Source organism: Pan troglodytes, chromosome 1 (genome assembly GCF_028858775.2).
Source record: "Pan troglodytes isolate AG18354 chromosome 1, NHGRI_mPanTro3-v2.0_pri, whole genome shotgun sequence".
NCBI lineage: Eukaryota > Metazoa > Chordata > Mammalia > Primates > Hominidae > Pan > Pan troglodytes.
The window spans coordinates 116595474-116610385 of NC_072398.2; the positions used below are offsets into that span (position 1 = coordinate 116595474).

General features: G+C 39.7%; 1 protein-coding gene across 2 annotated transcripts in view; it reads left to right on the plus strand.

Moving 5' to 3' along the window:
• The window catches only part of HSD3B2 (hydroxy-delta-5-steroid dehydrogenase, 3 beta- and steroid delta-isomerase 2), a 28874-nt gene that overhangs the window by 8421 nt on the left and 5541 nt on the right, over positions 1–14912 (plus strand). Inside the window, exons 1-2 of one of the 2 annotated variants that reach the window (XM_513690.9) lie at positions 12063–12130; positions 12259–12489. In XM_513690.9, coding sequence (XP_513690.2) covers positions 12348–12489 — 142 coding nt within the window. In that variant the 5' untranslated portion in view covers positions 12063–12130; positions 12259–12347. Of the gene's footprint in view, positions 1–12062; positions 12131–12258; positions 12490–14912 lie in introns of those variants that run through there. The other variant, XM_009428261.5, reaches the window with a different exon arrangement.

A 14912-nucleotide genomic window follows, 5' to 3' on the forward strand; every position in this document is an offset into this window, starting at 1 on the left:
TTCTTGCGGAATTGATCCCTTTACCATTATGTAATGGCCTTCTTTGTCTCTTCTGATCTTTGTTGCTTTAAAGGCTGTTTTATCAGAGACTAGAATTGCAACCCCTGCCTTTTTTTGTTTTCCATTTGCTTGGTAGATCTTCTTCCATCCCTTTATCTTGAGCCTATGTGTGTCTCTGCACATGAGATGGGTTTCCTGAATACAGCACACTGATGGATCTTGACTCTTTATCCAATTTGCCAGACTGTGCCTTTTAATTGGAGCATTTAGCCCATTTACATTTAAGGTTAGTATTGTTATATGTGAATTTGATCCTGTTATTATGATGTTAGCTGGTTACTTTGCTCATTAGTTGATGCAGTTTCTTCCTAACCTTGATGGTCTTTACAGTTTGGCATATTTTTGCAGTGGCTGGTACCAGTTGTTCCTTATAAAACTAAATATATTCTTACCATATGATCCAGCAATCATGCTCCATTGCATTTACAGAAATAATTTGGAAATCTATTTCCACACCAAAGCCTACTTTTAGATTAGATTTTCATAGAAGTTTTATTCATGATTATCAAAACTTGGAAGCAGCCAAATTGTCCTTCAGTAGGTGAATGGATAAATAAACTATGGTACATCCAGAAAATGGAATATTATTCAGTGCTTAAAAAAAAGAAAAATGCTATCAAGCCATAAAAAGACACGGAGGAAACTTAAATGTATTATACTAAATGCAAGAAGCCAATATGAATGGGCTACATGCAGTGTTATTCCAAATATATACATTCTGGAAAAGAAAAAACCTTGGTGACAGTACAAAGGTCAATGGCTGTTGGAGTTAGAGTGAACAGAGGGATGAATAGGCAGAGCACAGAGGATTTTTAGGGCAGATGATACTATAATGGTGGTTACATGTCTTTATACTTCTGTCAAAACTCACAGAATGTGCAAGACCAAGAGTAAACTGTGGACTTTGAGAGACAAAGATGTGTCAATGCAGGTCGATAGATTGTATCAAAGGTACCATTCTGGTGCAGGCTGTTGATGGTGGGGGAGGCTACGTATGTGTGGGGGTAGGGAGTACATGAAAACTCTCTGCAGTTTCCCTCAGTTTTGTTGTGAAGGTAAAACTATTATAGAAAATGAAGTCCATTTAAAAAATTAAATGAAATAATATAGTAAAGCTCCTGATACGTAGTAAAGGGCTCAATTAATATATTATAGCTCTTGTGTAGAGCTTTTTGTGTGCAAAGAGATATCCCATATGACCTCTTGGTCTGATATTAACTAATTATTCCTTAAAATGAATGCCTGGAGTGGAGGGAAAATGGACAATGGGAGGTAGGACTGAATTGCTCCCCCCACTTGGATGGACAGAGCAGCATGTGGAAACTTGCATCGTGAACTTCAGCTCCAGAACTACTGCAGGAATATATCAGGAAAGCTGAGAGAACCTGCAGACTCTCTGAAGAAAGCAGATTGCTCCTGCAGAACTCGGAAGAGAGCCCAAATACTCTGAGTGCCCAAGGTGTGAAAGTGAGAAAAGGGTAATCATATGCTCCCAAACACAGACCCTCAATAGAGAACCTGAAGGTCTAGATCATGGGAGAAGGATTTGATCTTATCCTGGAGCTGAGTCAATTTAGAGAGCTGAGCAAAATACAGGGGTAGAGGAAGCAGTGGGAAAAGCCCTGTGGACTCTCTGGGTCCCCAGGGAAGCCATTTCTGACTTTTCTCAAAAGGGTCCTTGGGAAGGGCTGCCAGAGGAACTGGGAAAAGACCACAGGGAGAAGGAAATCTTCAGCTGACTTTTGTAACAATTCCAAACAAACAAACTCAACGGAGGGTGTGAATCTGATGTGCAGACTCAACAAGCAGGAAGGTGTGAAAACCTGGCTTACTTTCTCAGCTGGGAGGCTGGTAGCCTGGTGCAGGGCCTCAGCTCTGCTGACACACTGCCTGGAAACAAACTCGGTGATGTTGGGTTGGGGGCATGTTGGGAGTGAGACCAGCTTTTTGGGTTGTGTGGGAGCTGGGTGAGACCTGTGATTGCTAGATTTCCCCCACTTCTCTCACAACCTGCATGACACAGCAGAGGCAGCCATAATCCTCCTGGAACATAACTCCATTGACCTGGGAACCACAGCCCTACAGCCCAGCAGCTGCAACAAGCCTGCCCAGGAGAGTCTGAGCTCAAACATGCCTAACCCTGTCCCCACCTGATGGTCCTTCCCTACCTACCCTGGTAGTTGAAGACAAAGGGCATATTTTCTTGGGAGTTCTAGGGCCCTGCCCACTGCCTGATCCTCCCTATACTGCCACAGCTGGTGCTCTCTTGAAAGTGCTACCTCTTGGCAAGAGGTCAACCAGCACAAAAACAGTGCATTAAACAACCAAAACTAAGAACCCTCTCAGAGTCCATTTCACTCTCCTGCTACCTCCACCAGAGCAGGTGCTGGTATCCACAGCTGAGAGATCTGAAGATGGTTCACATCCCAGGATTCTGTGCAAACAACCCCAAGTGCCAGCCCAGAGCCTAGTGGCCTTGCTGGGTAGCTAGATCCAGAAGAGAAATAACATTCACGATTGTTCAGCTTTCAGGAAGTCACATCCCTAGGAAAAGGGGGAGAATATACATCAGGGGAACACTCTGTGGGACAGAGAATCTGAACAGCAGCCTTGAGCCCCAGATCTTCCCTCTGACATAGCCTACCCAAATGAGAAGGAACCAGAATAACAATCCTGGTAATATGACAAAACAAGGTTTTTAAACAACCCACCCCCCCCCAAAAAAAATCATACCAGCTCATGAGGAATGGATCTGAACCAAGAAGAAATCCCTGATTTACCTGAAAAAGAATTCAGAAGGTTGATTATTAAGCTAATCAAGGAGGCACCAGAGAAAGGTGAAGTCCAATTTAAGGAAATAAAAAAAGATAGAAGATGTGAGGGGAAAAGTCTTCAGTAAAATATATAGCATAAATAAAAAACAATCACAACTTCAGGAAATAAAAGACAAACTTAGAGAAATGCAAAATATACTGGAAAGTCTCAGCAATAGAATTGAACAAGCAGAAGAAAGAACTTCAGAGCTCAAAGACAAGGTTTTAGAATTAACCCTATTCAATAAAGACAAAGAAAAAAGAATTTAGAAAATGAACAAAGGCTCCAAGAAGTTGGTGGTTACATTAAATGACCAAACCTAAGACTAACTGTCATTCCTGAAAAAGAAGAGAAATCTAAAAGCTTGGAAAACTTATTTGGGGGAATAATCGAGGAAAACTTTCCTGGCCTTGCTAGACACCTAGACATTCAAATACAAGAAACTCAAAGAACACCTGGGAAATTCATTGCAAAAAGATCACTGCCTAGGCACACTGTCATTAGGTTATCTAAAGTCAAGATGAAGGAAAGAATCTTAAGAGCTGTGAGGCAAAAGCACCAGGTGCTTTTTCCTTGTAGGCAAAACCCGTAAAGGAAAACCTATCAGATTAACAGCAGATTTCTCAGCAGAAGGGATTGGGGCCCTATCATCAGCCTCCTTAAACGACACAATTATCAGCCAAGAATTTTGTATCCAGCAAAACTAAGCTTCATAATTAAAGGAAAGATACAATCTTTTTCTGACAAATAAATGCTGAGAGAATTCACCACTACCAAGCCACCACTACAAAAACTGGTAAAAGAAGCTCTAAATCTTAAAATAAATCCTGAAAATACATCTAAACAGAACCTCTCTAAAGCATAAATCTCACAAGACCTATAAAACAAAAATACAATAAAAAGAACCTCAAGGTGTACAGGCAACAAATAGCATAATGAATGGAACAGTATCTCAAATATCAATACTAATGTTGGATATAAATGGCCTAAATGCTTCACTTAAAAGATACAGTATTGCAGAATGGATAAGAATTCACCAGCCAAGTATCTGCTGCCTTCAAGATACTGACCTAACACATAAGGACTCATATAAACTTAGGGTAAAGGGGTGGAAAAAGACATTTCATGCAAATGGACACCAAAAGTGAGCAAAAGTAGCTATTCTTATGTCAGACAAAACAAACTTTAAATCAACAGCAGTTAAAAAAAGGAAAAGAGGGACATTGTATAATGACAAAAGGCTTTGTCCAACAGATAAATGCCACAATCCAAAATGTACATGCACCTAACACTGGAGGTCCCAAATTTATAAAACAATTACTACTAGACCTAAGAAGTGAGATAGACAGTAACACAATAATAGTAGGGGACTTCAATACCCCACTGACAGAACTAGACAGGTCATCAAAACAAAAGTCAACAAAGAAACTATAGATTTAACTATACCCTGGAACAAATGGACTTAACATATATTTACAGAGCATTCTACCGAACAACTTCAGAATATACATTCTATTCATCAGTGCATGGAACTTTCTCCAAGACAGACCATATGATAGGCTGCAAAACAAATCTCAATAAATTTAAGAAAATTCAGATTATATCAAGTACACTCTCAGACCACAGTGGACTAAAATTGGAAATAAACTTCAAAAGGAACCTTCAAAACCAAGCAACTACATGGAAATTAAATAACCTGCTCCTGAGTGATCATTGGGTCAACAATGAAATCAAGATAAAAATTAAAGAATTCTTCAAACTAAATGATAATAATGGCAGAACATAGCAAAATTTCTGGGATACAGCAAAGGCAGTGCTAAAAAGAAAGTTCATAGCCTTAAATGCCTACATCAAAAATCTGAAAGAGCACAAACAGATAATCTAAGGTCATACCTACAGAACTAGAGAAACAAGAACAAACCAAATCCAAACCCAGCAGAAGAAAGAAAAAAACAAGATCAGAGCAGAACTAAATGAAATTGAAACAAAAAATAGAAATGATAAATAAAATAAAAAGGTGGATCTTTAAAAAGATAAATAAAATTGATAGACCATTAGCAAGATTAACCAGGAAGAGAGCCAAATAAGTTCAACTAGAAACAAAACAGGAGACATTCCAACCAACACCACGGAAATACAAAAGATTATTCAAGGCTACTATGAACACTTTTATGTGCATAAACTGAAAAAGCTAGAGGAGATGGATAAATTCCTGGAAAGATACAATCATCCTAGCTTAAATCGGGAAGAATTCGAAACCCTGAACAGACCAATAACAAGCAATGAGGATGAAAAGGTAATAAAAATATTATCAACAAAAAAATGTCCAGGACCAGATGGATTCACAGTGCATTTCTACAAGACATTCAAAGAAGAATTGGTACCAATCCTATTGACACTATTCCACAAGACTGAGAAAGAGGGAATCCTCCCTAAACCATTCTATGAAGCTAGTGTCACCCTAATACCAAAACCAGGAAAGAACATGACAAAAAAAAGAAAACTACAGAGCAATATCCCTGATTAACATAGATGCAAAAATCTTTCACAACATATTAGCTAACTGAATCTAACAGCATATCAAAAAGATAATCCTCCATGGTCAAGTGCATTTCATACCAGGGATGCAGGGATGGTTTAACATACACAAGTCAATAAATGTGATACACCACATAAACAGAATTAAAAACAAAAAAATCACATGATCATTTCAACAAACACAAAAAAAGCATTTGACAAAATTCAACATCCCCTTATGACTAAAACCCTCAGCAAAATTGGCATACAGGAAACATACCTCAATGTAATAAAAGCCATCTATGACAAATCCACAGCCAACAAAATACTGAATGGGGAAAAGTTGAAAGCATTCCCTCTGAGAACTGGAACAAGACAAGGATGCCCACTCTCACCACTTCTATTCAACACAGTACTGGAAGTCCTAGCAAGGGCAGTCAGACAACAGAAAGAAAGAAAGGGCATCCAAATCGGTAAAGAGGAAGTCAAACTCTTGCTGTCTGCTGACAATATGATTGTATATCTACAAAACCCTAAAGACTCCTCCAGAAAGCTCCTAGAACTGACAAATCTCAAATAAATTTAAGAAAATTATAAAAGGCCTTGTCCTTTTATCATTTGCTGAATTTGGCACAAAATTTCAGGATACAAAATTAATGTACGCAAATCAGTAGCTCTGCTATATATTAACAGCTACCAAACTGAGAACCAAATCAAGAACTCAACCCCTTTTACAATAGCTGCAAAATAATAATAATAATAAAATACTTAGGAATATACCTAACCAAGTAGGCGAAAGACCTCTACAAGGAAAACAACAAAACACTGCTGAAAGAAATCATAGATGACTCAAACAAATGGAAACACATCCCATGCTCATGAATGGGTAGAATCAACATCGTGAAAAAATTGTAGACTGCAAAAAGCGATCTACAAATTAAATGCAATTCTCATCAAAATACCACCATTATTGTTCACAGAACTAGAGAAAACAATCCTAAAATTCATATGAAATCAAACAAGAGCCTGCATAGCCAAAGTAAGACTAAGCAAAAAGAACAAATCAAAGGTATGAATACCAGGAGGCAGAGATCAATGGTGCCACCTTAGAGGCTGCCTATCATACCATTATTGTCAGCCTCTGGAGCACCTGGTTGAATGGCATCTATGTAACCTCTCCCACCAAGATAATTGGCAGACAGCATAGTAAGTAGAAAATGGAAATGAGATTTTACTAAAGCCTTCTCCTTCCTCACTTCGAAGGCCTTCTGGGAAAGACAGCAAAGTTGAGCTCATATAAACCAAAAGCTCTGGCCCCAGCTCTACCTGCATGGTGGGGGGAATGGCCCATTCTTCCTTACTTCTGACAACTGGCTCTTCAAATACACTTCAAATACCTGGGAACCTATTCATATCCATCCTCTGAATGGGAAGAAAATTGCTTCTCCTTGGCAAACAGCTTTGGCCTGGGCAATGGTCCCAATCTGTCATTAGTATGAGAAACTTTCCAGTATTTTCATTTTTGTGGTCACTGTTCTCTTCTATTTCCTTTTATGTATTAGTTCATAAGCACTATGTTTCAAAAGGACTAAGACATTCTAGAGTCCTTGATTGTTCACTCATCTTTCCATTCATTTTTTAAATAAACATTTATTAAGTTCCTTTATATGTCAGATGTTGTGAAAATTCTCATGGTAATAAAAAGATGTATGAGACATAGACATTTTATTTAGTCAAACACTCAACAATGTTTCAACATCTACTCTGTACATGGTGCTAAGGATCAATAAAGGAGTAGTCCAGTTTTAAGACAACACAACAAAAACAAACTCTCAACTCCACTGGCTGTAACACCTTTCTACTGAGATCTTCATGGCACAAATTATTGATGAACAGGTATTTTTTTTTAGTGGTCACTCTCTTCACTTTTTCCTTCTACTCCTCAACGCACAGATGAATTGTGGGCTGTACTTTCCAGTTGAACTTTCAACCCAAATATTCGAGGAAATTGCTCTTACCAAATTACTTAGGATGTTGCCAAAACCAATGGTCAATTCTCTTCCTATTGTATTTGATGCACCAGCAGCATCCATCATAGTGGACCACGCTCCTCTTGAAACACTTTCTCCAGTTGACTTTTACAATGCCATCCCCTCCTAATTTTCCTCCTGCCACCAACTTCTACTCAGTATCTTTAGCTGGCCCCTCCTCCTCTTTTCAACCTCTAAATGTTGATATATCTATTCCAGGATTCAGTCTGGAAACTTTTCCTTTTATCCATGAATATTATTACCCTAGCTTATTTCATCTAGTCCTGTGCCTTTAAAAATTATTATATGCTTCTCACATACAAATTGACCTCTCTAGGACTAGCACAGTGGGTGTAATTATCCTAAAGTAACCCAGAATTTTAATAAGCTGGCCAAGAAGAGGGATTTTCCTTTTTCCAGCATGAGGGACTGTGCCTAATATAGCTCCCTGTAGAACGGGTGGCTTCTCCCCTAAGAAAAGGGAAACTCTTTGCATGAGTCCCAAGGACTCTAGGTGCTGGGTAGTTGATTTTCGCAGACAATCTTGTGAATAGCTGGCACCTAAATCCAGACTGTTTCACACCAACAGCCTGTGTTCCTCCCTTGAGGATCCTGTGTCCTTGTGCTTACATCATAAAAACTTATAATAAGGGATGTAAGCCTGTGTCCTTGTGCTTACATCATAAAAAGTTATAATAAGGGAGATTAGTGTTCCTACACTGGAATGAATACTCACATTGTTAGCCCAGCAATTTCCTAACAATTTATGCATCAGCATAAGATAGGAGGATGGGGAAATCATGCTGCCTATTCTTTTGCTGATCAGTAATCTTTGTGAGTTTTCCTAATACAGCATATTATTTAACCTGTGATCATCATATTGAGAAATTCTTTACAAACTCTGATGCCAATAGGTGGTAACTCAGATGAGTATCACTTTACACAGCATGCTGACCTTCTCTGAGCATGTGGAGGACAATTTCATTGTCTCAGGATCGCATGTATGAAAGACTATAATTTTTTCCATTGAATTTGCTTTTGTCAAAATCAATTGGTCGTACGAATTTAGGCCATTAACTCACACATAAGCAAAAATTCTCTCAACATGGATTATAGGCCTAAATGTAAGGGCTAAACTATACACTTCTTGAAGAAATCGGAGATTAATACATACATGACACTGGATTAGGCAAAAGCCCAAATTTTCCTGGTAGAAGGAAAAAAGTCGAAAAATGAGACATGATCAAAACTAAAAATGTTTACATGTTAAAAGACATCAATAAGAAAATGAAAAGATAAGCCACAGACTGGAGGAAAAAAATTTAAATCATATATTTGATAAAGGACTCATATCCAGAATGTAAAATGCACTCACAACTAAACAACAAAAAGATAAATAACCCAATTTTAAAATGAGCAAGATATTTGAATAACCATTTCACCAAAAAGGTGTAGGAATGGCCAATAAAGTACAGAAAAGATGGTGAGCATCATCAGTCAGCAGGGAAATACAAATCAAAACTACAATGTGACACCACTTCTTACCCACTAGAATGCTATACTAAAAATAAAACAATAACAATTGGAGGAAGTGAAAGCACAATGATGTGGGAAAATTGAAATACTCATGCATTGTTGATGGGACAGGCAGCCATGTTCAAAAACATTTTGGCAGTTCCTTAAAACATTAAAGATGCACTTACCATATGACCTAGCAGTTTTACTCCTGTCAACCCTAAAGAAATAAAAATGTATGTCTACACAACACATGAATGTGAATATTCATAGCAGCTTTATCCATAATGCACTTTGGGAGGCCAAGGTGGGCAGATCATGAGGTCAAGAGATCGAGACCATCCTGGCCAACACGGTGAGACCTTGTCTCTCCTAAAAATACAAAAATTAGCTGGGCATGGTGGCGTGCACCTGTAGTCCTAGCTACTCGGGAGGCTGAGGCAGGAGAATCGCTTGAACCCAGGAGGCGGAGGTTGCAGTGAGCTGAGATTATGCTACTGCACTCCAGCCTGGTGACAGAGTGACACTCCATCTCAAAAAAAAAAAAGGGGGGGGGGGAACACATAAATATCTATCAACTGATAAATGAATAAACTGATGGCAGCTATCCATACAATTTAATAGAATTTGCCACCTAAAAGGAATGAAATATTGATACGTGCTACAACATAGATGAAACACATAAGTATATTAAGCTATGTGAAAGAAGGCAGATGCAAAAGACCACATATTACATGATTCTAGTTATATGGTGTCCAGAAAATCAAATCTGTGGAGTCAGGAAGTCATGGGGGCTGCCTAGAGCTGGGGGCTGGGAATAAGAGGTGGCAAATGATAAGCATGGGGGATTTCTTAGGAAAGATAGAAATGTTCCAAAACAGGATTGTGATGATGGTTACACAAGTCTAAAATTTTACTAAAAATAATTGAACTGTACACTTAAAACGGGAATGTTATAATATGTCAATTATACTTCAGTAAAGCTGTTTAAAAACAAAGTTGGTAGTGTGGCCCCCAGCAGCCTTGCTCTTTGTCTTACTGCTCACTTTCCTAAAGAAAGCAAAATATTTATTGGTTTAAAGAAAGCTTACAGTTATTGCTTCCACTCAGACTCCAAGAGACACTGCCTGAACTCTAAGAGCCTCCAGAACTCTCAACAGCTGAAGGAACATTTGGTCCCACCCTGAAGGTGATGGGGGTCTGTAAGGTGCAGTCCAGCGTCTGATATGGCAGGCAAAGGTGTGTGATGCACCTGGGTGGTTTCAGATAGTGCTCCACAAGTCCCAGGGCCCGTATCTAGTTCTGAGAGCTTCAGAAGACAAGCTGCTACACCTTGCATCACAGGACCAACCTTTCCTAGGCAAGTGGGTTTGAAGCATTGGCAGCCAGTTTCCAAGTAGAAGGTGAATATCTACAACACAGGAGAAAGGCAAGACCCAGAATGGGGAGTCAAGCTAAATCATTTGTAGAGTATGACTTCCAACAACTTCAGAAAGCATTCTTTTGAAGTGCTTATGGCATTTCCACCAACATAGACCATAGGCTGGACCATAAAACAAATCTCAATATATATCAAAGAATCAAAATCATACAGAGTATATGCTCTGGCCACAATAATATTTAATTAGAAATACATAACAATAAGAAAATCCCCAGTTTTAGAAAACATGCAACATGCTTCTCAATAACACTTGGGTCAAAGAAGACATCACAAGAAAAAATTCAAAACATCAGTAACTGAATAATGAGAACCCAATGCATCAAAATGTTGGATACAGCTAACATAGTGTTTAGAGAGAAATTTACAACTTTAAATGCCTATGGTGGAAATGAGCAAAGAAGTAAAGTCAATTATCTACGCTTTTATCATAAGAACCCTGAAAAAGAAGAGTAAAATAAACCCAAAGTTAATAAACATTTAAGCCAATAATAAAAATAATGAAAATCATGAAATAGAAAAATGAACAAACAATAGAGACAATCAGTGGTCAATTTTTCTGTACTCCATGAACAAAACTTCAGTTCAGAATGATTTTATATTTAAATATATATCCAGAATCACAAAGATCTTAGAAGAAAAAATTAGGAAAATATAGGAATAAAGTGGGAACTCTGTGGGAATAAAAATCAGAAAGTAATTGCCTACCAGGTAAACTCGGGGGAGGGCAGGCAATTGACTAAGAACAGGCAGATAAAACTTTCTGGAGTGAAGGAAATGGTGGTCTTCTTTTCGGTGGTACTTACATGGACATATATAACTGTCAAGGTTCATTGACAACGAACACTTAAGTGTACACTGAACGCTTAAGATCTGGGCCTTGTAATGCATGTAAACTACATCTCTATTTTTTTAAGTAGAGAAAAGTGTCTTGGGGAGTTTATGGCAGTGATGTTTGGGCAGACTGGGGCATAGGTTTCAGAAGCATTCATAGCATCTTCAGTTCAACAATTTGCTAAGAATGGTTTTGCAGCCAAAAATGTAAGATAAGTACAAATATCTATGATTAGAGTCATTGGGCATACAACTACAAATCCCCACACTTGTAGTACAGGCCATATGATTAATTCGTTATCACTAGATACCTTTCCTTCAATGAGGTTCTTCCATTAGGAACCCAGAGCTCTGCAGGGAAAAATTGCAATTGAGGTTTTGGATATATTGGGTGGAAAAGAAAGTCACCTCACATAAAACTTAGTGATTGGAGCTGTCACCATTGAAAATTTCTAAACTTTGCAAGACAGCAGTGACGTTTCAAATGACACTCTCAGAGAGTTGATAATGGGCTAAAATAGATCTCCCTCCAGGTGGATTTACTGTACAAGGACAACATTTACATTGCACTTGGAGACTTCTCCCAGTTTGGTTTAAGTTCACAGATTGCAGATCCCAGACAGCTGGTATCAACTGACCAGTGTTCTGTTAAGGCTAAAGCCAAGACTGTTTATCACACTGTGGCCTTAAGATTGGATTTCTCTTCCTGTTCCTGGGAAGAATTAGAGATATAACCTAAAGGTCACTATTATTCTGAGAAAAGGGATTCTGGAGGAGGAGGGAGCAATGAGTATGTGGCAGGAGTTCAAGGTAATAAGGGCTGAGCCAGAAGCCACAGAGCATAAAGCTCCAGTCCTTCCTCCAGGGATGAGGCAATAAGGACTTGGACTCCTCTGTCCAGCTTTTAACAATCTAAGTTAGGGTTAGAGCTTTTTCCTTTTCTTTCAACTACTCCTGGCAGTAGTGGGGTCGTGGAATTTTTGTAAAAAATGGGGTGGAGGAAAATAAGGCATCTGCTGAGTGTATAACCATTTTACCTCTTGTTTTTAGCCCTCTTCTGGGTCACGCTAGAATCAGATCTGCTCTCCAGCATTTTCTGTTTCCTGGCAAGTGTTTCCTGCTACTTTGGATTGGCCACGATGGGCTGGAGCTGCCTTGTGACAGGAGCAGGAGGGCTTCTGGGTCAGAGGATCGTCCGCCTGTTGGTGGAAGAGAAGGAACTGAAGGAGATCAGGGCCTTGGACAAGGCCTTCAGACCAGAATTGAGAGAGGAATTTTCTAGTAAGTAAACTTGAGTCATGGGTCTGTGGCTCCATCTTAAACTCTGCATGGGTGTGGGGAGGTTGACCTTGTCTAACAAGTTAAGGAAAGTTGTAGCCAAATGAAGGCCAATCACACATCTAAAGTCATCAGAAAGGAAATAGAATAAAATGGTATAGAGTGAAAGATACTGGATGGGGTGTCCAGAGACTGGATTCTGGCCCTGACGCAGAACTTGAGAGGCAGCCATGTCAGCCTCAAGGCCCCTTTTCTTCTCTTCTAGAAAGTCACACATGAGTTCTCCTTCTTGTCTACAACTCTTATGTTCTGAAGCTTTTTGTCTTGGCGATTGCTGTGCGACATTCACAAAGGACATCATTTACCTGGAGACCTCACCAGTGGGTCCTGCCTGTCTAGACTGCCCCAGGCTTCATTTCATTTTATAGCTTCCTTAGTATCTTTAGTGAGGGCAAAATTAAAGGAAGTGAAGGTACGGATGTGTGTGTAATTGTGTGTGTGTGTCAGACAGAGAAAGAAAATGAGGGGGAAAGAAAATCAGAGACAGAGAATGAGAAAGACAGAGAATGAATGAGAAAGATAGTGTGAGGGAGAGCATCAGCAAGAGAGAGAGAGAGAGTGAAAGTGAGAGAGATCATCAGTGAGAGAGAGAGAAAGAGAGAAAGAGAGCATGCACAAGTGCACAGCACAGAGCAGAGACAGAGTAAAAGGCAGTATGAGGCCAGCATGCCTCATTTATATTTCTCATATATAGCCTTTTTTAAAAAAAACCATTTGTATCTATTGTTCAATACTCCAAATAAATTGACTGCAGAATTTGCTGTAGTAACTCTTTGTGCAAATAACCCTGTGAGGAAGGTAGAAAAGGGGTCACCTCCAACTGGACAATGAACACATCAAGTTCCAGAAACATAAAGTTACTTGCCAAGAACAGCTGATTAATGTGTAGCAGAGCTCAGACCAGAGCTTCATTCCAGAAGCTTCATCACTTGACCCCCAGGCTAATCCTTGGTGGGTCTTCAGTCTCTCCCTTTGCTTCTCTGTGTGCCCCAAACCAATTCCATGTTTTCCTCCCAACCCAGGGGACTGGGGGAACTATGTGTCTTCTTCATGCAGGTTCTGGCTGCCTAGAAGGTCCTGCCCTGTTTACACAGAAGCTCCCCTTGACACTCTTCTCTTCTTTCACTCTTCTCTGACCTCTTTAAACGTCCAATTTCCTCCACTCTCTGTTCTAATAGTGAACAGATATTAACACATGACTGATATTAAATGTTTGTAATCCTTATGTCTCAGCAATATTTACAATCTAACATCTGATACCAGGAAAAAGCAATGCTCAGTCTAGAGGAAGAGTTCTGCTATGGTGAAAATGCAGGGGGCATAATGGATGGGCAGGGCCTGTATGAAGATAAAAACAGAGAATCCTTTCAGTGTTCTTTCTGTGCCAGGCACTGTGCTGAAGGTTTTGCATGTGCTGACTCATTTACTCCCCATAACAACCCTATGAGATGGGTAATATTATTATCCTCCTTTTTTATAGATGAGGAGACAGACACAGAGAGGTTAATCAACTTGTCGAAGGTCCCAAGTTAGATTACGGCAAAGCTGGATTTGAATCCAGGCAGTCTAGTGCAGCTTCTGTGCTCTTAAGTAGTAGTTTGTCTAGCAGCTTCTCTGAGCCTCCTTCCAGCCCAACACACAACACAAAAGCAACTGAATTTAGTCTACGTGAAACACTTGCCAAGTCCACAGTGCCTTGGAGAAGGAGGGAGCTAAGACTCCATCAAAAATTGCGCTTTTCTGGTCTCTCTAGATCCATGGAAACTCACCAGGGAAGAGTCATTTTCTATCGGCTTTGGACTTCTGCTATGAAATGGCAATTCCTTTGAGCCAGTCTGTCTAAAGTCGGCAGCAAAGGAGAAGCAGATGAAGGGAGTAGAAAAGGTAGAGGTGGAAATACAACCAGAGAAAATTCCACTCTCGGGCTGACACCCACCTCCTCCCCAGCAGCCTCTTCCCTGCCTCCACCATTCCAGGGCCTTCTTGGAGTTGCCTGACAATGGGAAGGGGCTGGGAGTAGACAAAACAAGGCAGAGGCATCAGGAGAGCAAATGGTCCTGCCTGTAACCCAGGAAGGAATTTCTCCAGCCTTGAATTTTTCATTCTGAATTTTGCTCTCACTGTTCTTTGGCCTTTGTTGGCATTTTCAGTTAAACTGGCTTATTCTTACTCTTTCTCAGAAAAGTTGATTCTAAACAGCTATTCCTGCACCTGGGGTACAGGGTACAAAAATGGCAGGTGGAATGGGCAGGTTTGAGCCTTCACTAGAAAATTGACTTTAGATCTGTCCCTTAACCTCTCTGAGCTTCAGTTTCCTCACCAATAAAGTGGGACTCAGAATACCTTCCTCACGAGATAGCTGTAAA